This window comes from Solanum lycopersicum, chromosome 9, assembly GCF_036512215.1.
Source record: "Solanum lycopersicum chromosome 9, SLM_r2.1".
NCBI classification, from domain to species: Eukaryota; Viridiplantae; Streptophyta; class Magnoliopsida; order Solanales; family Solanaceae; genus Solanum; species Solanum lycopersicum.
In genome coordinates, this window is record NC_090808.1 from 51,100,352 (window position 1) to 51,123,624 (window position 23,273).

The following is a 23,273-nucleotide window of genomic DNA, read 5'->3' on the forward strand; positions in this document are numbered from 1 at the left end:
AATATTTTGATGGTAAATCACATAAATGTACCATATTAATGAAATATTTTACGTTTTATCATTTATGTCAACATAATTTTTCTAACTGAGAAAAGACATAAAGAGACATCGAAGTTGTCCCATATTTACATAAAGACACCTAAACTTTTGAAGTGTCCTAACACACCACTAAACAATTATATATCGTTGTAAATTGGCCATTTTTACCCATTAACTCATCTGGGTTGTTTACACGCACGTTAGGCGCGTCATGGGCCATTTTTCCTTTTTCTTTACCACTTTAAAACAGCCACATGTCATTTTCTTTCTTTAATATTAATTATTTAATCAATTTTTGTATCTTTCCCAATTTAAACTCAAAAATAGCCGTTGGTAGCCCTAAAATTTTGATTTCCATGGCAAGAACAATATTGCTGCTCTCTTTTTGACGACTTCTTCATCTTCCTCAAGAAAATAAGGTAGGAATTCGTCTTTTCTCTTTTAATTTCCAGTATAAACGTTAATTTGAAGTTTTTTTATGGTTGAATTTCTTTTCAATTTTTTGGTTAGTTTTTGATTGAAAATGTCAAATGCAATGTTGAATCGTATTTGTAATGATGAGAATGATCCGATGTTGCGAGTGAAACTGCGATGCAAACATGGTGACTTACTATCAATGCAAACTTCATGGTCGGAGCATAACCCAGCTCGAAGATTTTGGTCTTGTCCACGCTATCGTGTATGTTTACTAATTTTTTTATGGAGATCTTTTGTTTATGTATTATTCTTTAATTTGTGTTTTCCGTATTTTAGGAGGATGCGTGCAACTTCTTTAGATGGAGGGATCGAGAAGAAGTTGATATAAGATCCAAGTATGTTATTCCGAGATTAGCAAAGAGAATTAAGGAGTTGGAAGAAATATTGACATCTTATGAAAGTCGTGTTGAAAGTAATCAAGTCATGATGAAGGAGAAGAAGAAGGGCAAATGTTGTAACTTGAAGCTAATCGTCTTGATCATTATTGTGTGTTTTCTATTTTTAAGTCTAACCAAGAATGTGAAGGATGGAAGTTGTAGGTGTGTGCAACCAAAATTGCCATAGACATGTTTAGTTACTTTCAAATTTTTGAAATTGTAGGTGTGTGTACCTAGAAGCTAATTGTCTTGATCTTGCTAGTTGTAGGTGTATGTAACTTGAAAGATTGTTGAATGTTCAAGTTATTGTTGTTCTTTGTTGTCGAAATTGTTATAATTTGAACAATTAGTTAATGTATTTGGTTCTCTAATCTATATTATCGTGGCAACCATTTGAGAAGCTTCACAAGTATGTCAATTACAATTAAAAAGGCAATAACAAAACTGACAAAAAAGAAGACTTCATAATCGAGTTTGATTCCAAACATTCAAGTTTGTTTGGTTACACCCAAAATTGAGTTTGTTTCCAATAAAAAAAACAACACAAATATATGCTTAGTTAAATTTTGTTTGTCAAAATGAACAAGACAACATCAAAATGCCCTACTTCCATGGCACAGAAGTTTTTCTACTTGAAGTTGTTTGACCTTAGCTATTAGCAGCATTAGCAGCAGCTACAGACCTAGTTTGGATAACCTTTTCAGCCCTCATTCTTTCCAGATTGCTACTTGTAATAGTTGTCTTCCCCTTCCATTTGAATCCACGTGCTGGTGTGTAGCCAATATCACCAGTGACAACATCATCCCTCTTTGTAACTTTTGTACCAGTATTGATGACTCTTCTATGTCACGACCCAAACCGAGCCGCGACTGGAACCCACACTTACCCTCCTATGTGAGCGAACCAACCAATCCAAACCTTAACATTTCAATGTAATATCATCATAAAATAATGCGGAAGAATTAAACTCATTAATAAAAACCAATTCAATAACTATTATTTCCCAAAATCTGGAAGTCATCACCACAAGAACATCTATGATCAAATTACTAAACTAAGAGTATTCTAAGAAGCTAAAACAAATAAAAACTAGTCTATGCCGGAACTTCAAGGCATCAAGACATGAAGAGGAAGATCCAGTCAAAGCTAGAAGCATTAGCTCACCCTGATATCCAGAGTAATGGAGACTGGCTAGAGTTAGTGTTGAGTCGAAGATGACGGCACGTTTGCTGCACTCCACAAATAAACAAGAAGAAAACATAAAAGTAGGGGTCAGTACAAAACACGGGTACTGAGTAAATATCATCGGCCAACTCAAAATAGAAATCAATATGTACCAAGTAATATCATAAAATCAACTATGATACTCAACATGTAGCAACAGCAAGTACTATAACATTAACAATTACCGTCAGGTTCACACATGAGGACTCAAGCCTCAATACCATACTCATTTGGGAATTATGTTCATTAGATTGAGTATATTACCATCTTTCAAGATTTATTGTCTTTATTTCTCTTGTGTCGGTACGTGACACTCCGCTCCCTCATATTCATTAATCCTCTTATGTCGGTACGTGACACTTCGATCCCCTAAATCTACGTGTCGGTTCGTGACACCCGATCCCCTAAATCTATGTGTCGGTTCGTGACACCCGATCCCCTAAGTCTACATATCGGTTCGTGACACCCGATCCCCTAAATCTACGTGTCGGTTCGTGACACCCGATCCCCTAAATCTACGTATCAGTTCGTGACACCCGATCCCCTAAATCTACGTGTCGGTTCGTGACACCCGATCCCCTAAATCTACGTGTCGGTTTGTGACACCCGATTCCCTAAATCTACGTGTTGGTTCGTGACACCCGATCCCCTAAATCTACGTGTTGGTTCGTGACACCCGATCCCCTAAATATACGTGTCGGTTCGTGACACCCGATCCCCTAATCTCCTTCTAACAATTCATCAAGCCTTCTTTCTTACCAAGGCATCATCAATCTCATTATTTTAGTTCATCACGCCTTCTTTTATACCAAGGCCTCATCATTAACAGAGAGATTAGGTTTTTGCAAGATTTGGGATTCAATAACTTCATCATGCTTATATAATCACAATTATATAATTACATTCATGCAAGCATACAATTAAGCACATAGCAGGGTTTACAATATTATCAATACATATCATTCGCTTTTAAGAGTTTACTACGAATATCGTAAGAGAAACCATAACCTACCTCCACCGAAGATTAGTGATCAAGCAAGTGATTTCCCAAGCTTTGTGTTTTTCCTCTCGTTCGATGCTCTCTCTATCGTTTCTCTTTTCTTCTCTTTGTTCTTTCTATTTTCTTTATTCAAACCCTCTTTCTTTTGCCCTAATTAGTATATAATTAAGAATAAAAGATGGCAATAATAACTCACTAATTAACTTAAGGTTACCTCTTTTAACCCCCAAGTAATTAGACTTATTAACATTAACCCACTAATTTTATAATTAAAGTAGGAATAGTCAAAAACGTCCCTTAAAATGTATAAAGAAATCCGACCTAGACTGGGATTACGCAACCTGCGATGGCCCGTCATTCCTGCGACAGTCCGTCCTGTAGGTCGTCGCGAGATTCAGAGACTCAATTTCCACCAAAGTCTGTGACGGTCCGTCACACATGTGACGGTCCGTCCTGCCATTTCGTTACGAAGTTCAGAGAGTCGATTTTCAGTACCCAATTTCAGATTTTCTAAGTGTTTTGCAACGAGACCCTGCGACGGTCCGTCGTGCCCATGACGGTCCGTCGTGGGGGTCCGTCGCCTCAGCCTGTTTTTCCAGAAATAAAACCTGCTGTTCAAAACGACTAAACAGGTCGTTACAATAGATACCAATTTACCCATCGTTCGTCCCCGAACGATCACAAGAAGGAAAACAAGGGCGAAAAGGAGTACCTGAATCTGTAAACAGATGTGGGTATCTTTCTCGCATATCTGCCTCCTTCTCCCAAGTGGCTTCTTCAACGGGTCGATTCTTTCATTTAACTTTGATGGATGCGATCTCCCTTGATCTCAACTTGCGAATTTCTCTATCTAGAATGGCAACAGGTTCCTCCTCATAAGACAAGTTCTCATCAAGCAAAACTGAATCCCAACGGATAATGTAGTTTCCATGCCCATGGTATCTTTTCAATATCGACACATGGAATACCGGATGCACTCCGGACAGCCCTGGAGGAAAGTCTAACTCATAAGCCACCTCCCCTACTCGCTTCAGTACTTCAAATGGACCAATATACCTTGGGCTAAGTTTACCTCGCTTACCAAACCGCATCACCCCTTTCATTGGCGAAACCTTTCCTCCATAAACTCCAAGTCTCTAACCTTTCGATCTGCATACTCCTTCTGTCTACTTTGCGCCGCTAGAAGCTTTTCTTGAATAGATTTCACTTTATCTAACGATTCCCTAGAAGGTCAGTACCCCAAGGTCTGACTTCAAATTTATCAAACCACCAAATGGGAGACCTACATCTTCTCCCGTATAGTGCCTCAAATGGGGCCATATCAATGCTTGAGTGATAGCTATTATTATAGGAGAACTCTGCTAAGGGTAAGAAGCTATCCCACTGACCACCAAATTCTATCACACATGCACGAAGCATATCTTCCAACACTTGAATCGTTCGCTCAGACTGACCATCGGTCTGAGGGTGGAACGCAGTACTAAGGTCCAACCTAGTACCCAATTCCGCGTGCAACGTTTTTCAAAACTTAGAAGTAAACTGCGTACCTCTATCTGATATAATGGAGAGTGGAACCCCATGCAATCGCACCACTTCCGAGATGTAAAGTTTGGCTAACTTCTCTGCATTGTAAGTCATCTTGACCGGAATGAAATGAGTAGACTTAGTTAACCTATCAACAATTACCCAAATAGAATCAAACTTTCCCAATGTCTTTGGAAGACCAACCACGAAATCCATTGCAATCCTTTCCCACTTCTATTCAGGAATGGGCATTCTCTGAAGTATTCCTCCGGGCCTTTGGTGTTCATACTTTACTTGTTGACAGTTTGGACATTTGGCAATAAAATCCACAATATCACGCTTCATTCTACTCCACCAAAAGTGTTGCTTTAGGTCACGGTACATCTTGGTTGCACCCGGATGTATCGAATACCTTGAACTATGAGCCTCTGTCAGAATAGTGTTGATCAAATCATCGACGCGGGGTACACATACCCTTCCCTTAATCCTCAAAACACCTTCCTCATCGATTGTCGCTTCTTTAGCCTCTCCTTGCAACACTTTATCTCGGATCCGGATCAATTTTTCATTATTAAGCTGCTTTCCCTTAATCTTGTCAAGGAAGGAGGATCTTGCCTCCACAAAAGCTAAAAATCCCCTCTTCTCGTTTACTTCTAATCTCATAAGGTCGTTAGCCAGAATCTGAACTTCTCTAGCCAATGGGCGTCTAGAAGCTTGTAAGTGAGCTAGACTTCCCATGCTTCCCGCCTTTCTACTTAAAGCATCCGCTACAACATTCGCCTTCCCCGGATGATACAAAATAGTGATGTCGTAGTCCTTCAGTAGTTCCATACATCTCCTCTGTCTCAAGTTCAAATCTTTCTGAGTAAAGACATACTGTAGGCTACGATGATCTGTATAGACCTCACACTTAACCCCATATAAATAGTGTCTCCATTGCTTTAATGCAAAAACTACCGCGGCCAATTCCAAATCATGAGTTGGATAGTTACGTTCATGCACTTTTAATTGTCTTGAAGCATAAGCAATCACATTCTTCTCTTGCATTAGCACTGCACCCAAACCTGAATAGGATGCATCACAATAGACAATGAAATTCTTACCTTCTACTGGCAAGGTGAGAATTGGTGCAGTAGTCAACAGGGTCTTGAGCTTCTGAAAGCTTTCCTCGCACTCGTCCGACCATACAAATGGAACATTTTGCTTAGTCAAGTTCATCAGTTGGGAAGCAATAGAAGAGAATCCCTTGACAAATCGGCAGTAGTAGCTAGCTAACCCAACAAAGCTCCTTATTTCTGACACATTAGTAGGTCTTACCCAATTCTTCACTGTCTCAATCTTAGAAGGATCCACCATCACTCCATCCTTAGAAACCACGTGCCCCAAGAAGGACACTGCATCTAGCCAAAACTCACACTTAGAGAACTTGGCATAAAGCTTTTTCTCCCTCAACATTTCCAATACCATTCTCAAATGCTCCTCTTGTTCCTCCTTACTTTTAGAGTATATCAGTATATCGTCAATAAATACGATCACAAAGAGATCCAAATATGGCTTAAAAATCCCGTTCATCAAACTCATGAATGCAGCAGGGGCATTCGTAAGACCAAAAGACATCACTACAAATTCGTAATGCCCATACCTAGTTCTAAAAGCAGTCTTTGGCACATCCGTTGCCCGTATTTTCAATTGATGATAACCGGATCTCAAGTCAATCTTAGAGAAGACACAAGCACCTTGTAACTGATCGAACAAGTCATCAATGCGAGGAACAGGATACTTGTTCTTTATGGTTACCTTGTTCAACTGCCGGTAGTCTATGCACATCCGAAAACTCCCATCCTTCTTCTTTACAAACAAAACCGGAGCACCCCAAGGAGATGCACTTGGTCTAATGAAGCCTTTGCTCAACAACTCTTGAAGTTGGGATTTTAACTCTCTTAACTCCGCGGGAGCCATTCTATAAGGGGGTATAGAAATGGGGCGAGTACCCGGTTCAAGATCAATACAGAAGTCAATATCCTTATCTGGTGGCATACCCGGAAGATCTGCAGGGAACACATCCAGAAACTCACGGACCACCGAAATCGACTCAATTGAAGGTACTTGGGTAGTGTCATCCTTGAGATGTGCCAAGAAAGCTAAACACCCTTTACTAACCATTTTCTTAGCACGAAGAAAGGAAATGATACGCACCGGATTGGAAGTGTAGTCACCCTCCCACACTAATGGATCTGTCCCAGGCTTGGCTAACGTCACCGTTTTAGCATTACAATACAAGATCGCAAATTGCGGAGAAAGCCAAGTCATACCCAGAATTACATCAAAATCAACCATTTCTAAGATAACCAAATCTACATAAGTGTTGCTCCCCACAAAGTTCACCAAACAAGACCTATATACCTTTTCAACTACCACAAACTCACCCACCGGAGTAGAAACACGAATAGGCATATCAAGTAATTCACAATATAAATTTAGACCACTAGCAAATGAGGAAGATACATAAGAAAATGTGGATCCAGGATCAAATAATACAGAAGCCATGCAATCACAAACCAGAAGATTACCTGTGATGACAGCATCAGATGCATCCGCTTTAGACCGCCTAGGGAAAGCGTAACAATGGGCCCTATCAATTGTCTGTCCATTGACCCTACCATGTTGTGATGTAGTGGCTCCAGTTTGCCCATCACCTCGGCCGTTTTGGTGGCTACCATTACCTCGACCACCACGTCCTCCAGAATAACGGCCTCTACCATGACCACCTCTACCTCTAGCTATTGGGGGTCTATAACTCTGTTTGGGACAATTCCTCCTAATATGTCCAGTCTCCCCACATCCATAACACACTCTAGAGTCAAGCATAGGTCTCTCAGAGAAGTGTTGACTGGTCTGAGGTGGACCCCCAACTACAGTCTGTAGTGAAGACTGAATGGGTCGAACTGAGTAACCTCCGGAACCCTGTCCTCTAGAGTAAAAACCATTAAACTCACCTCCCTTTCGAAACCTCTTTGATGTCGATGCCATGGTGAATTCATCTGGCTTCACTCCTTCCACCTCTAGCACGAAATCTACCACTTCTTGGAAGGATTTTGCCGTAGCCGCTACCTGTAAGGCTGAAATCCGCAATTCTGACCTCAACCCCTTAACAAAACGACGAATCCGCTCTTGTGGACTGAAACAAAGTTGAGTGGCATATCTGGATAGTGCACGAAACTTAGCCTCATATGCATTGACTGACATCCTACCTTGCTCTAGGCTCAAGAACTCGTCCCTTTTCCTATCCCTCAAAGTCCGGGGGATATACTTCTCCATAAACAAGCTAGAGAATGAGGCCCAAGTCATAGGTGGTGCCTCCGTTGGTTGACACTCAACATGTGACCGCCACCACATTTTGGCGTTCCCTTGAAACTGATAACTCACGAACTCAACACCAAACCGTTCTACTACACCCATCTTGTGTAGTAGCTCATGACAGTCAATTAGAAAATCGTAAGCATCCTCAGATTCAGCACCCTTGAAGACTGGAGGTTTCAATTTCAAGAACTTACTGAAAAGTTCATGCTGATCATTTATCATTATAGGCCCAGTAGTCAGACGTGGAAACGTGCCTATGTCCAATGAGGCATCTATACGAGGAGCCATAGTGGCTGCATATTGTACCTCTGAAATCGAAGGTGTTGGTGCAGAAAACACTGGAGGGGCCTGACCCTGATCAGACAACCCACTAAGATAAGCGAGAACCTGATTGATTATCTCTGGGGTAGGTTGGGGTGGTAATTCCTCATTTTGCACTTGTTCATTCTCCCCTTCCTCACCCTCTCTTACCACTTCCTCAGTCGGTGGCGGAGTCACTGCCCTAGTATCAGACGGGCTAGGTGCTCGTCCTTTTCCTCTAGAGTACGTCCTCCCACGACCTCTACCACGGCCTCTTGCTGCTACTCTTCCTCGAGCTACAGCCCCAGTGGCTGGCTCGGACGCTTCTTGTCTTGTCGACGTTGGTGTTGGCGCAGTTGTTGCTCTAGTTCTAACCATCTGCGAAACAGAGTGAAGATGGTCAGATACCAATTTGTATCACCTAGATACTAATTGGATCCAAGTAATAGCACGAAAGAAAGAAAGAAAGAATGGAATTTTTCCTAAAGTCTTATAGCCTCTCAAAGAAAAGTAAAGGCGTCCTCCTACCATTCCTTAAGACTCTACTAGACTCGTTCTTGTGTAATGAGACCAATGAACCTAATGCTCTGATACCAAGTTTGTCACGACCCAAACCGAGCCGCGACTGGCACCCACACTTACCCTCCTATGTGAGTGAACCAACCAATCCAAACCTTAATATTTCAATGTAATATCATCATAAAATAATGCGGAAGACTTCAACTCATTAATAAAAACCAATTCAATAACTATTATTTCCCAAAATCTGGAAGTCATCACCACAAGAACATCTATGATCAAATTACTAAACTAAGAGTATTCTAAGAAGCTAAAACAAATAAAAACTAGTCCATGCCAGAACTTCAAGGCATCAAGACATGAAGAGGAAGATCCAATCCAAGCTAGAAGCATTAGCTCACCCTGATATCCGGAGTAATGAAGACTGGCTAGAGTTAGTGTTGAGTCGAAGATGACGGCACGTTTGCTGCACTCCACAAATAAACAAGAAGAAAACATAAAAGTAGAGGTCAGTACAAAACACGGGTACTGAGTAGATATCATCGGCCAACTCAAAATAGAAATCAATATATACCAAGTAATATCATAAAATCAACTATAGTACTCAACATGTAGCAACAGCAAGTACTATAACATTAACAATTACCGTCAGGTTCACACATGAGGACTCAAGCCTCAATACCATACTCATTTGGGAATTATGTTCATTAGATTGAGAATATTACCATCTTTCAAGATTCATTGTCTTTATTTCTCTTATGTCGGTACGTGACACTCCGCTCCCTCATATTCATTAATCCTCTTGTGTCGGTACGTGACACTCCGTTCCCCTAAATCTACGTGTCGGTTCGTGACACCCGATCCCCTAAATCTACGTGTCAGTTCGTGACACCCGATCCCCTAAGTCTACGTGTTGGTTCGTGACACCCGATCCCCTAAATCTAAGTGTCAATTCGTGACACCCGATCCCCTAAATTTACGTGTCGGTTCGTGACACCCGATCCCCTAAATCTACGTGTCGGTTCGTGACACCCGATCCCCTAAATCTACGTGTCAGTTTGTGACACCCGATCTCCTAAATCTACGTGTTGGTTCGTGACACCCGATCCCGTAAATCTACGTGTCGGTTCGTGACACCCGATCCCCTAAATCTATGTGTCGGTTCGTGACACCCGATCCCCTAATCTCCTTCTATCAATTCATCAAGCCTTCTTTCTTACCAAGACATCATCAATCTTATTATTTTAGTTCATCACGCCTTCTTTTATACCAAGGCCTCATCATTAACAGAGAGATTAGGGTTTTGCAAGATTTGGGATTCAATAACTTCATCATGCTTATATAATCACAATTATATAATTACATTCATGCAAGCATACAATTAAGCACATAGCAGGGTTTACAATATTATCAATACATATCATTCGCTATTAAGAGTTTACTACGAATATCGTAAGAGAAACCATAACCTACCTCCACCGAAGATTAGTGATCAAGCAAGTGATTTCCCAAGCTTTGTGTTTTTCCTCTCGTTCGATCCTCTCTCTACTTTTCTTCTCTTTGTTCTTTATATTTTCTTTATTCAAACCCTCTTTCTTTTGCCCTAATTAGTATATAATTAAGAATAAAAGATGGCAATAATAACCCACTAATTAACTTAAAGTTACCTCTTTTAACCCCCAAGTAATTAGACTTATTAATATTAACCCACTAACTTTATAATTAAAGTAGGAATAGTCAAAAACGTCCCCCAAAACGTATAAAGAAATCCGACCCAGACTGGGATTACGCAACCTGCGATGGCCCGTCGTTCCTGCGACGGTCCGTCCTGCAGGTCGTCGCGAGATTCTGAGACTCAATTTCCACCAGAGTCTGTGACGGTCCGTCACACATGTGACGGTCCGTCCTGCCATTTCGTTACGAAGTTCAAAGAGTCGATTTTCAGTACCCAATTTTAGATTTTCTAAGTGTTTTGCAAAGAGACCCTGCGACGGTCCGTCGTGCCCATGACTGTCCGTCGTGGGGGTCCGTCGCCTCAGCCTGTTTTTCCAGAAATAAAATCTGCTGTTTAAATCGACTAAACAGGTCGTTACATTCTACTTGGCAATCCAGGCTGCTTAGTCAATTATTAGACAATTACATTGAGGTTTGCAATCACAATTGTAAACTTGCATTGATAGTTGTAAACTTACATTGAGAGTTGTAAATCCATCTTTAGCTTGGTATATGCCAACACCTACCATTCTTGGCCTTTTAAAAGGTCTTGTTTGTCCTCCACTAGTGTCTTCATGTTCTACTGGTCTCTTCCCTCTTCCTAGGCCTCCTCTACTGTAGTTTGCTTCTGAACTAGTTTGACTATGTTGAGTCATTCCTCTTCCTCTACTTAGTCGTTCATTCACATTTCTTTCTTGAGTCATTTCTCTTCCTGATCCTGCTCCTCTACCTGTACCTCTACCTCTACCTCTACCATTTACAGTCTGTACTTTGAAATCAAATATTAAAGCATATCTATATTATCTAACAATGATATAATAATTAGATATATTACCTCTATGTTTGTAACATCTTCATGTGATTGAGCTGGAACACCTCTGCCACTTGCTCTTCCTCTTGTTGCTCTTCCTCTTGTTTCTTTTCCTGTGCCTTTTCCTCTACCACTTTCAGTAGCCTGTATATTAATATATCAATATATATACATCAACATATAACATACATTTGAGAGTAACAAATAAAAGTACCTGTGTATGAGAAGATGGTTCAGATGACTGACTTGGACCAGTACTTCTTGCCTGAGAAACTGGTTCAGTTGATTGACTTGGATCAGCTTGGTTTCTTGTAGGACATCCTCTTTTATTGTGTCCTTGTGTGCCACATTTTCTACAGGTCATTACAGCACCTCTTTTGCTCAACTTTCCAGTTTTTCTGCTTTCATCTGCTTCCTTTCTTCTAACCTTAATTGGTCTTCTAGGCAACTTTCTGATCTTTGGTGGCTTTACAATTGGATTATTTGAGGTTGACCACATTTTCATGTTATTCATTGGCTGAATAAAATGGGCATATGTGCTTAGGTAGGTTTCCTTGCTATAACAGCTAGCCACATAATGGATTGTTTCCAAGTTTTTGTAATGAAGGGCAGCAACACCATGAGGACAAGGAATTCCCCTAAGCTGCCAGGATCTGCAAATACACCTCCTATTAACAATGTCCACAGTGTGTGTAAACCCATGGTGTTTAATCTCAAAACCTCTTTCTCCATTCCAAGTCAAGTTACATTGCATAGACTTTTGAATGTTTTCTTGCAAAATCTTCAAAGACATAGGAGATATATCAGTGATCCAAGTGTTTGAGAACTCTCTCAAATCACCAATTCTTTTCATCATCTTCACCCTTATCTCCTCAAGCATTGTAATGATGGTTTTATACCTTGCAGACACTATCCAAGCATTAAAGCTTTCTGCCATATTGTTGTCCACAACATCACATTTGCTATATTCTTCAAAATACTTCTTGCACCATGTATTCAAATTTTACCATAAAAGATTATCTAAACCTTCTTGTCCTAATTTCCTCATTGTCTCTATATTTTCCTTCAGCTAAGCTTCAAATGTGGATTTAGCAATCCTCCAAAATACTCTTCTTCTTTCAACTCCTTTCCAATTTTTTGACCAATTTGCAAGAACATGTCTTGCACATTTTCTATATTCAACAAGTGGCAATAAAGTATCCACAACAATTTCTAGTCCCTAACAAATCAACATAACAGAAAAAGAATCAATTTAAGTGCAAAAATCAACAACAATAAAATAGTAAGATGGATATCAGTAATTACCTTTTGCATATCACTAATGATGGATAGTTGATGCCCTTCTCCAAGTTTAAGATCATTCTTCACTAGTTCAAGAAACCATGTCCAAGTATACTGATTCTCAACCTCAACAACTGGACTTTACACACACCTTTGAGAAAACACCCATCAAAACCAATCAACCTTCTAGCACCTCCAAAAAATGCTTTCTTTAAAGCATTGAAGCAAACATAAAATCCTTTAAAAAATTTCTGCCCAGTTTCAGAATCTTCTCCAACCTTCACTACACAAGTACTACCTGGATTACTCCTTAATATTTCATCTCTATAATAAAAAATCCTACCATACTCCATAATGTGATCACCCACGATCTCTTGTAACACTCTAATCCTAGCTCTTCTCAGTGTTGTCCTACCAACATTAATATCCAACTCCTTTCTAATAATGTCCTGCAACAAGACAATGCTGATGTTTGGCTGTTGAGTTATTCTTTCTTTGTATTTGGTGGCCAAAAACTTTGAGTTGCACAGGTAGTTGTGAGTTGATGTCAAACATTTATGGATAGGGTTGTATGTTTTAACAATGAAATATCCACTAGTTTTATCCTTACTTGCACACAACAACCAAGGACAACTCTCGTTACAACATCTCACTCTAACTCTGCCAGGCTCATTTACATATTTTTCAATTTGAATATGTTCTTGGATTTCATATCTTCTCACTGCCACTCTAAATTCTTTAACAGTTCCAAAAACCAGTCCTAATTCCCAAACAATCTTTTCAACAGTTGTATCAAACACAACTCTATTTGGGGTTTTCTTCCTCCTAACAGGTTTATGCACTACTTGATCAACCTCTTCACCATCTATTTCAAAGCTAGGAACTTCATCACTTAGATAATAAGGTTCATCACCTCCTAGCTTACCAACTAAGCTTTCCGTAATACCATTATTTGTCTCATCATACCCTATATCTGGACCTTTCTCATTAACATTAATCTGATCTGAAGTAGTTCCCCTACTTCTCCTTTGTGACCTTTTGAAATGCCTCTTGGTTGCCCTTATATCTTCATACTCTTGATGAACATCACTGTCAACCTCAGTATCTTCACTAGTATCCCCTTCAGATCCTGATTCATCTTCCACTTCATCGTCAGTTTGATCATCATCTATTATAGGATACTCAGATGAAGGAGGAGGCACAATAGAAGGAGATGGTGGAGGCACAGTAGAAGACTGAAATTCAAATGGAGTGCTGGAAGTTTCAGAAGGACCAGTTGTAGGGATAGAAGGAAAAGTAGAAGTCTCATTAAAAGATTCCTCACCTACCCCACTTTCAGTCACAAAGGGGACAAACTCCAATTCAAGTGGGGCTTGATTAGCTTCACTAACCCCATGAAAAACATACACCTTCACTGTATCCCCATCATTCACCATATTGAAAAGGTCAAATATAACCTTATCATTATCAACAAGGACCAATAACCCATCCCACTTGATGAAAAAATCACAATCTATTGTATATCCTAGTTCCTTTATGTAGTCCCTCAACTCAAAATAAGACATCCCATCAACATCTACATCTAAGAATTCTGTCACATGCCCCCCAATATATTTAGGTGGTGGACCAAAATCTATTCCCCCCCCCCCCCCCATGATACCATCTTAAAGTTATAAGAGTAAAAGTCATCCTGAAAAATCATGTAACAACAACAAACACAGTTCAAACACACATTTCAATAACTAACTCTAACAAGTTGTACACAACAAACATAATCACTAACAAACAACAACAACAGAAACACTAACTAACAAAAGTAGAATAAAGCACTAACATTAAGCTTTAATAGTACTAACAGAACAAAAACACTAACAATAGCAGTTGTTGGTGTACAAATTGAAGTCTACAAATGTATAAGAGACAAATAATAAGATTCGAACTAAGTGGATAACATCTAACCCTAATCTAAAACACAATCACAAAACCCTAATCACTAACAGTTGCACTAAGTCAATAACACAATACCCTACACTAACTAAGTCGATTACCCAACATACTCAAAAATATCCTAACAATGGCAACTGTAGGAGGTCGATTCTAACAATCCTACACTATAATAATCCATAAAATCAGAATAATCGGGAAAAAAATGCAGATTTTAGAACCCTAACCTGTTAGACCTTCAATCTCCAAGAATCTTCACAAATACACATCAACAACGATCGACAATGATCAACAACGAGAATTTCAACAACAACACTATCGTCAACAACAAGAACACAGTGTATTTCGTTTGATTTTTTAGGGAAAAGTTGACAAATGAAATGAAAGGAAGGAGTTCACGAATTTTCTTCAAAAAAAAGGGTCGGGTCGGGTTCCTAGAGAGTTAGCAACACGCGCATTACATAGACGATGGAATGACTAAAAATGGCCAATTTACAACAATATATAGTTGTTTAGTGGTGTGATAGGACACTTCAAAAGTTTAGGTGTCTTTATCCAAATATGAGACAACTTCGATGGTGTCTTTATGTCTTTTCTCTTTTCTAACTAAATATAATAATTTTTAAGAATTAAAAAATTGAATTGTTAATCTTTATTCGTTTTTTCTCTTCCTCCTTTTTTTTTCTTTCTATGTAAATCTCTCTTCCTCCTCTCCTTTTTTATTTTTTTTAAAATTTTCATGTAAATAATTATTTTTAATTACTTTTTCTCATATTTCACTATTTTTATTCAAAAATACGACAAGAAAAGGAATAGAAAGAACAAAAAATTGTACAATATGATGTTCTCAAATAGGAATTTTAAAATTTTAAAATTATAGAAACAAGAGTTAATCATCGATTGTCATTATAAAGATTCAATTTTATGAATTTGTGATTTATTTGGATAGGTTGTTCCTACAAATAAGTGAAATGTCGTTTGAAATTTATATCCCAATTTTAAGAGGATTTGGTTAAGTTTATAATTGATTTTGGTTAAGTTTATACTTTATTCATGAACAATACAAGTTTAGTTCAATCTAGAGATTATTATCTTGTCTTTCGTTAGTTACGTTTTTCATTTATTATTATTTTTCTCTTCTAATTCAACTTTAATATAGTGTAAACACTTTTCATGCAAATTTAATTCATTTTGTAGTTTATTATTTGTTATTGTTAGATTACTTGTTTAATTCATTATTGATATAAGTTTAATTCACTCTATAGATCATTGTCTTGTGTTTCATTGATTATAATTTTTATTTATGCTTAATTCAACTTTAATTTAATATTTGTGCATGGACTTTTAATACAAGTTAATTCATTTTGCATTTTATTGGTTGATTTGTTATGATTGAGTTACGTCTTTAATTCATTATTGATACAAGTTTTATTCAATATACAAATCACATAATGTTTTTTCGTTTGCTACATTTTGCATTCATGTTTAATTTGCTTCTCATTCAACTTTGATATGTGTAACATTTTTTTTTATTCAAGTTTAATTCATTTTGACAATTTATTATGTTTCTTCATTTGTTACAATTAGATTACTTGTCAAATTAATTGATTATCTTAGTGATAAAAGCAAAGATAATCTATAAGATACATATGATATAAGTTTTACTCATGGATAATATGAGTTTAATTCAATTTATAGATTGTTGTCTTGTTTTTTTTAGTAACGTTTTTCATTCATTTTAAATTCTCTTCTAATTTAACTTTAATATTGTGTAATAAAATTTTAAAGCAATTTAATTAATTTTGTAATTTTTTGATTTATTTATTACTATTGGATTACTTGTTTAATTTATTATTAATACAAGTTTAATTTACTCTAGACCATTGTGCGTAATATACTGTTAATTCAACTTTAATATGTGTGTGATACATTTTAAATTCAAGTTTAATTCATTTTTCAATTAATTATGTGTCTTCATTTGTTACGATTAAATTATTTAATTAATTAATTAATTATTGATACAAATTTTATTAATTCTACGAATTATTGACTACTCCACGAATGAAAGTAAAGAGAGAAATTAAAAACAAAAGGTAACGAGGGAGTGCACAACAAAATGAAAGCAAAACAGAAAAAAAAAGAAAGTAAGGGAGAAGAGCAACAAAAAGAAAAAAGTTGGCAGAGAAAAAGAGAAAAACAAACAATAAAAAGAAAGTAAGAGAGGAAGAGCAACAAAAAAAAGAGAGGAATAGCAACAAAAACAAAAAAGTTGGCAAAGAAAAAAAAGAAAAAGCGAGCAAGAAAAAAATCTTATAATAATATATAATATTATTTTATATTGATATAAATGATAATAATTAAAGAGTATAGCTAAATAAGTAATTATTTTTAAATAAGGACTCATTCAAGTAATTAAGTCATATTTTGATTAGGGTCCATACTCTTCCCGCTTATTATAAGCTCTTAGGACCAGATGCTTATAATTTTAGAGACTAGATTTATTTTCTTCCCTACTTTACAAGAATTAGGGACCATTGAATAATCTTGTCTCTGTATTATTACTATATAGAAGAGTGATGAATTAGAACGACCAAAGATATTTTGATAATTTTAAGTTGTAAAATATCCAATTTTTAAACTAGAATTATCAGGATATTTTGGTAATTTTAGGCTGTGAAATATCTAATTTCTAGAATCATCAGGAAAATTTTATCAGAGGCACAACAACATATGTCAAAAGATATCCATACGTCTCTTTCACTCTTTTTTTTTTATTCTCATCATCTTCACAACGGGTTATACCACAGTATTTAGATTTGTTCATCATTTAATTTTTTCTAAATTCTTTATAGCTTTTTCATTCACCTACTTACATAAATCTTTGAGTTTCTCTAAGGAATCTAGCAGAGTATAGATGAAAGTTTCACTGTCTTGGATAAGTTCTATCATTTTTAAGTTTTTCCGTCAATTTTTGTTTTTTCTATATATATGTCTGTTAATTTTTTGCTTAATCTTCATAAAAATTCTGTGTTTTTCACTTCTTATTAGTATATACCTAAATTGTACTCCTATCTCATGTATTATCTCTTGAGGCATGATTGCACTAGAGATGATGTCAAAGTGGACAACTTTTTAGATGTTCTCCTTAGTTACAAAACTACTCTTACTAGGTAACAGAAAGCTGGGAGTAGTGGTCCAAATGATTAATTTGCATATTTTATAGTGATCATGGTGGCTCTGGTTTGCTTGGTAAGCAGCTTATTTATGCTTCTTTTGGTTGTTGCATTGCTTTCTATAACTTACGTTTTTATACTAATTTCTAAATGGGGGTTTAATTTAAGTCTGCAACTGGAATATTTCACATCTATTGAATATTAATAACCATTGTCTCACTGTTTTTAACTGTTTAAAAAAAATGACATCTATTCGTTCTTTATCATATGTAAAAGATTTATCAGAGGTAATGCGAACTAAATATATTTGAGACTTCAAATGGTATTATGTGTTAATGAAGTTAAGATGAGGATTGAGGAGATGTGGTCCAATATGAATTCGAATATTCAATGGCTACATAGGCATGTTAAGTCCATTTTTTTCTCGGCGTGCATTTTTCTTATCATAAACTTGAATTAGGGATGACCTTTTATTGAGATGAACGTATGGATATGGTAAATATTAGATAAGTATTAATGTAAATCATAAAAGATTTATATAGTGTTATCAGCTGACTAAACAAGATAACTGAAAATAAGCACACCAAATCTGTCAAACTTTGAAATTGGCAGAAAGTTATTCAATGTTTGGTACATGTGAATGGACCCCACATAAATGTGCTGCAAAATATTTCTTTACGTTAAGACTTGTCATATCAATAGTCAGTATCCTTGTAGCACAAATATATACTCAGAACACATTATATTATTCAAAGTAAACATAAAAAGCTCAACGGAGGTAAAACACTCACCTTGAAGCCTCTAGCTTCTTCTAATTGTAGGTATCATAGAAAAACTAATATTTTCTTATTGTCTCTACATTGTAACGTCTATGTGGAAGACAATCTTCTCGCCCATTAAAAACACCATTTTTGTGATGCAATGGCTGACTTGGACATATTACCAATAATTCAACAAAAAGAGATTCTTAAAAAAAATATTGGTGTTTAACACACTATTGTTCACAAAATCCCATTTAAAATGAAATTCTGATATTAAGTTCATTTAAACATATACTCAAACACCATGTGCACACAGGATTCGGACTCGAAATATGAATGTGAAAATGCAACAATCCAAGTACAAACAAAGTTCATTCTCATCAAATGGTGTCCCACCATCAAACACAAAAGAAGTCTCTTACTCTATAATATTGTTGTACATGTCATGAAATTAAACTCACACCCTCCCTTCCATTCGGCAGGTAGAGAATACATTTCTTTATCTGTAAATGAAGAATCAATGCAATACAATACAACAGGTAACAACAATACAAACAAAGTGTTAAACTTGTCCCTAAATTTCAATTTGATACTTCAACTCAACTTTGTTCCATTTTAACTCTTCAATTCTAATTTTCATGTCCCATTTAGACACTTATGTTCAAGGAATCAACAAAGTGAGATGTGTGTATTAACACGCCCTCACTATAGCTTGACGTATTCTAGAAGTCTAAATTTTGGTGCAATCCAAAGAAACTTGTACAATGAGTTGTTTATACTCACAATAGCCTTTAAGGTTTTACGAAAATAAGGTCTACCTTGGTTTCCAACACTTTAACTTCATTTGTTAATATTCTAGCAGTGAAATCATTGAAGACATTTTCATATGAATATATTATGCATGTGTACACTTTAGATAAAAGTGAGTACTGGTGCCAATCATGTATTTTTTCGTGTGACTCGCGTAAAAAAATAGACTTTTACATTACTCTATTGAGAAAGATGTTCACTTACTAATATAATTGATAAATGAGAACTTACCATGAATTAGATTGCAATAAGAAAAACCATCGACATCATGCATATGGTATGGAGTCAAAATTCTTGCGTAGAAATTTGCTTTCTTTCCTCATCATTAAAATGTTGGTAAGCTATGAAAGAGAAAAAAATTGTTTTTCTTCTGTAGCGGATTTGGAGGGTTGTGTATTTGTTCTCTATAAAAGGGAGGACAATTCTTCATTCTCAATGTACAAAAAAAAAATACGAAGGATAGAAAAGAAGAGTGAGGCATCACAGAGGAAAATAATCTATGAGAAAAAATAGAGAGTGCGAGCGATATTATAGTCAGGTGGAAAAATCAAAAGAGGGTTATTTCTTTTGAGAGTGTAGTGGTCTTTGGAGTTTTACTCAGACCTACAAGTGTAAAAAACCTTACGATAGTGATATTCGTTGCTCCTCTCGGGTCATGATTTTTCTCTAATTTAGGAGGGTTTTCACGTAAAATCTAGGTGTCATTATTTTTCTTTTTTATTCTCGTTGATTAATTGTATTGTTGTGTTCCGCTTTTATCAATTTTATTACTGCAAATATTATTTCTGTTACGAGTTTATTCCCAACAATTGGTATCTGGGCACAGGTTCTGCTCATTTACAAAAATACTATTTCCAGCTTATTGTATTATACTCAGTAAAAAAATATCTGGAGTAAAGTACTAGGTAGAAAAATTCAAGGGTGATAGCGGTTTCTCAAGTGGCAGAGAAGGATGAGAGACTTGTTCATCCAACAGGGTTTGCACAAGGCACTAAGCGACAAATCCAAAAATCCCGAACTCATGAAACTTGGGAATTGGGAAGAAATGGATGAAAAGGTTGTCAGTCAAATCAGATTGCACTCAACAGATGATGTAGTTAATAATATCATCGATCAAGAGAGTGCATGTGGCATTTGGACAAAGTTAGAAAATCTATATATGTCCAAAACGCTGACAAATAAATTGTACCTAAAGAAACAGTTATACGCGCTATATATGGGTAAAGGTACAAATTTTCTGCCTCATTTAAATGTACTTAATGGACTAATCACTCAGCTAGAAAACCTCGGAGTAAAGATCGAGGATGAAGAAAAAGTCATAGTGCTCCTAAACTTATTGTCATCTTCCTATGATACTTTAGCAACAACCATTTTACATGGTAAGGACTCCATTGAGTTGAAGTATATCACTTCATCCCTTCTACTTAATGAGAAAATGAAAAGGCCTGAAAATCATGGACAGGCTCTCATCACATAAAGTAAAAGTAGAAGTTATCAAAGGAGATCAAGTAACTATGGTAGATCCAGAGCTTGTAGAAAGTCCAAAGTCTGATCAAAATCGAAGGCTAGAAATTGCTACAATTGCGACCAACCAGGAACTTCAAAAGTGATTGTCCAAATCTAAAAAGGGGCAAAGGGGAAAGCAGCGCCAGAAGAATAATGACAACACAACTGCCATGGTGCGAAATAATGACAATGTTGTTCTCTTCATAGATGACGAAGAAGAACGCATGTACTTGGCAGGTCTAAAGTCGGAATGGGTGGTCGACTTGCCATGCCACACCGATAAGAAATCTCTTTTGCAGATATGTAACCGGTGATTTTGGCAATGTGAAAATTGGTAACATAAGTTTCTCAAAGATTGCGGGGATTAGAGACATTTGCTTAAAGAAAAATGTTGGATGCACATTAGTGTTGAAAGATGTGCGCCACGTACCTAATTTGCGGATGAACTTAATCTCGGGAGTTGCTTTGGACTGAGATGGATATGAGAACTACTTTGCAAATAAAAAATGGAGACTCACCAAAGGGGCATTGGTGATTGCAAAAGGAGTTGCTCATGGCACGTTGTACAGGACAAATGCAGAAATATGCAAAGGTAAATTAAATGCGGCTCAAGAAGAAAATTCTGCATATTTATGGCATAAAAGAATTGGTCATATGAGCGAGAAGGGATTGCAAATTCATTCCAAAAAAATCACTCAACTCTTTTGCCAAAGGTATAACGATAAAACCTTGAAACTACTACTTATTTGGTAAAAAAACCATAGAGTTTCATTTCAGACATCATCTGAAAGAAAGTCGAATATATTTGATTTGTATATTCTAATGTTTGTGGTCCAATGGAGATAGAATCGATAGAAGGTAATAAATACTTTGTTACCTTTATTGATGACTCTTCTAAAAATTTTTGGGTTTATATCTTAAGAACCATAGATCAGGTGTTTCAAGTATTTCAAAAGTTTCATGCTTTGGTAGAAAGAGAGGCATGTCGAAAGCTAAAACGTCTCTGAATCTACAATGGAGGTGAGTACACTTCAAGAGAATTTGAACAGTTTTGTTCAAACCATGGAATCAGACATGAAAAGACAGTTCCTGGAACCCCACAACACAATGTTGTAGCTGAGAGAATGAATCTCACCATTGTGGAGAAGGTGAGAAGCATGCTCAGAATGGCTAAACTACCCAAGACATTCTGGGGTGAAGCAGTTCGGACAGCGTGTTATCTTATCAATCATAGTCCATCAGCTTCGTTGGAGTTTGACATTCCGGAGAGAGTTTGGACCAATAAGGAGATGTCTTACTCGCACTTAAAGGTATTCGGTTGCAAAGCTTTTGCACATGTACCGAAGGAGTAGAGAACCAAGCTAGATGATAAATTAGTTCCCTACATACTCATCGGATATGGAGATGAAGAGTTCGGGTACAGACTATAGGATATTGTAAAGAAGAAGGTTATCAAAAGCAGAGATGTAATCTTTCGAGAAAGTGAAACTGGAACTGCCGATGATCTATCTGAGAAGGCCAAGAAAAAAATGGTATAGTCCTTAATCTTGTTACCATTCCTTCTTCTTCTAACCATCCCATAAGTGCAGAAAGTACGATTGATGAAGTTACTGAGCATGAAGAGCAACCTGATGAGATTGTTGAGCATGGGGGAAACTTGGTGATAATACTGAACAAATGGAGTACCCAGAAGAAGAAGAACAATCTCAAGCTCTGAGGAGATCAGAAAGACAAAGGGTAGAGTAATCCAAATACCCTACCTCAGAGTATGTCCTCATCAATGATGAAGGGGATTCAGAAAATCTTAAGGAGGTGTTGTCTCATCCAGAAAAAAAGGCAATGGATGAAATCCATGCATGAATAGATGGAATCTCTACAGAAAAATGACACATACCAGCTAGTTAAACTTCCAAAAGGCAAAAAATTGCTTAAGTGCAAGTGGGTCTTTAAACTGATGGAAAAGGCAAGTTGGTCTGGTACAAAGCTCGATTGGTTGTAAAAGGCTTCGAACAAAAAAAAGGTATTGATTTTGATGAAATTTTTTCTCCTGTTGTCAAATGACTTCTATTCGAACTATTTTGAGCCTAGCAGCTAGTCTAGATCTTGAAGTGGAGCAATTAGATGTGAAAACTGCATTTCTTCGGGGAGATTTGGAGGAAGAGATTTATATGGAGAAACCAGAGGGATTTGAAGTATCAGGAATGCAACACATGGTGTGCATATTGAATAAGAGTCTTTATGGGTTGAAACATGCACGAAGGAAATGGTACAAAAAGTTTGACTCTCTCATGAAAAGTCAAACGTACACAAAGACCTATTTTGATCCATGTGTATACTTCAAAAGATTTTCTGACAATAATTTTATCATTTTGTTGTTGTATGTGGATGACATGTTAATTGTAGGACAAGACAAAGAGTTGATTGCAAGGTTGAAGAGAGATTTGTCAAAGTCAT

General features: G+C 36.8%; 1 protein-coding gene across 1 annotated transcript; it reads right to left on the bottom strand.

The window, feature by feature from the left end:
- Window positions 1-10,909: 10,909 nt before the first annotated feature.
- LOC101257701 (uncharacterized) lies at window positions 10,910-12,551 on the bottom strand. Its single transcript, XM_069289540.1, has 4 exons — window positions 11,559-12,551; window positions 11,369-11,488; window positions 11,013-11,297; window positions 10,910-10,933 (listed from the first exon to the last, which is right to left on the bottom strand). Exons 1-4 carry the CDS (start codon window positions 12,279-12,281, stop codon window positions 10,910-10,912), a joined length of 1,152 nt encoding a protein of 383 aa, XP_069145641.1. The 5' UTR covers window positions 12,282-12,551.
- Between the last annotated feature and the right edge of the window lie 10,722 nt (window positions 12,552-23,273).

Coding starts and splice junctions, on each gene's coding strand:
- LOC101257701 (XM_069289540.1), bottom strand. CDS start 12,281: ATGGCAGAAAGCTTTAATGCTTGGATAGTGTCTGCAAGGTATAAAACC. Junction 11,489..11,558: donor AACCATCTTCTCATACACAG/GTACTTTTATTT, acceptor ATTAATATACAG/GCTACTGAAAGTGGTAGAGG. Junction 11,298..11,368: donor AAGATGTTACAAACATAGAG/GTAATATATCTA, acceptor TTCAAAGTACAG/ACTGTAAATGGTAGAGGTAG.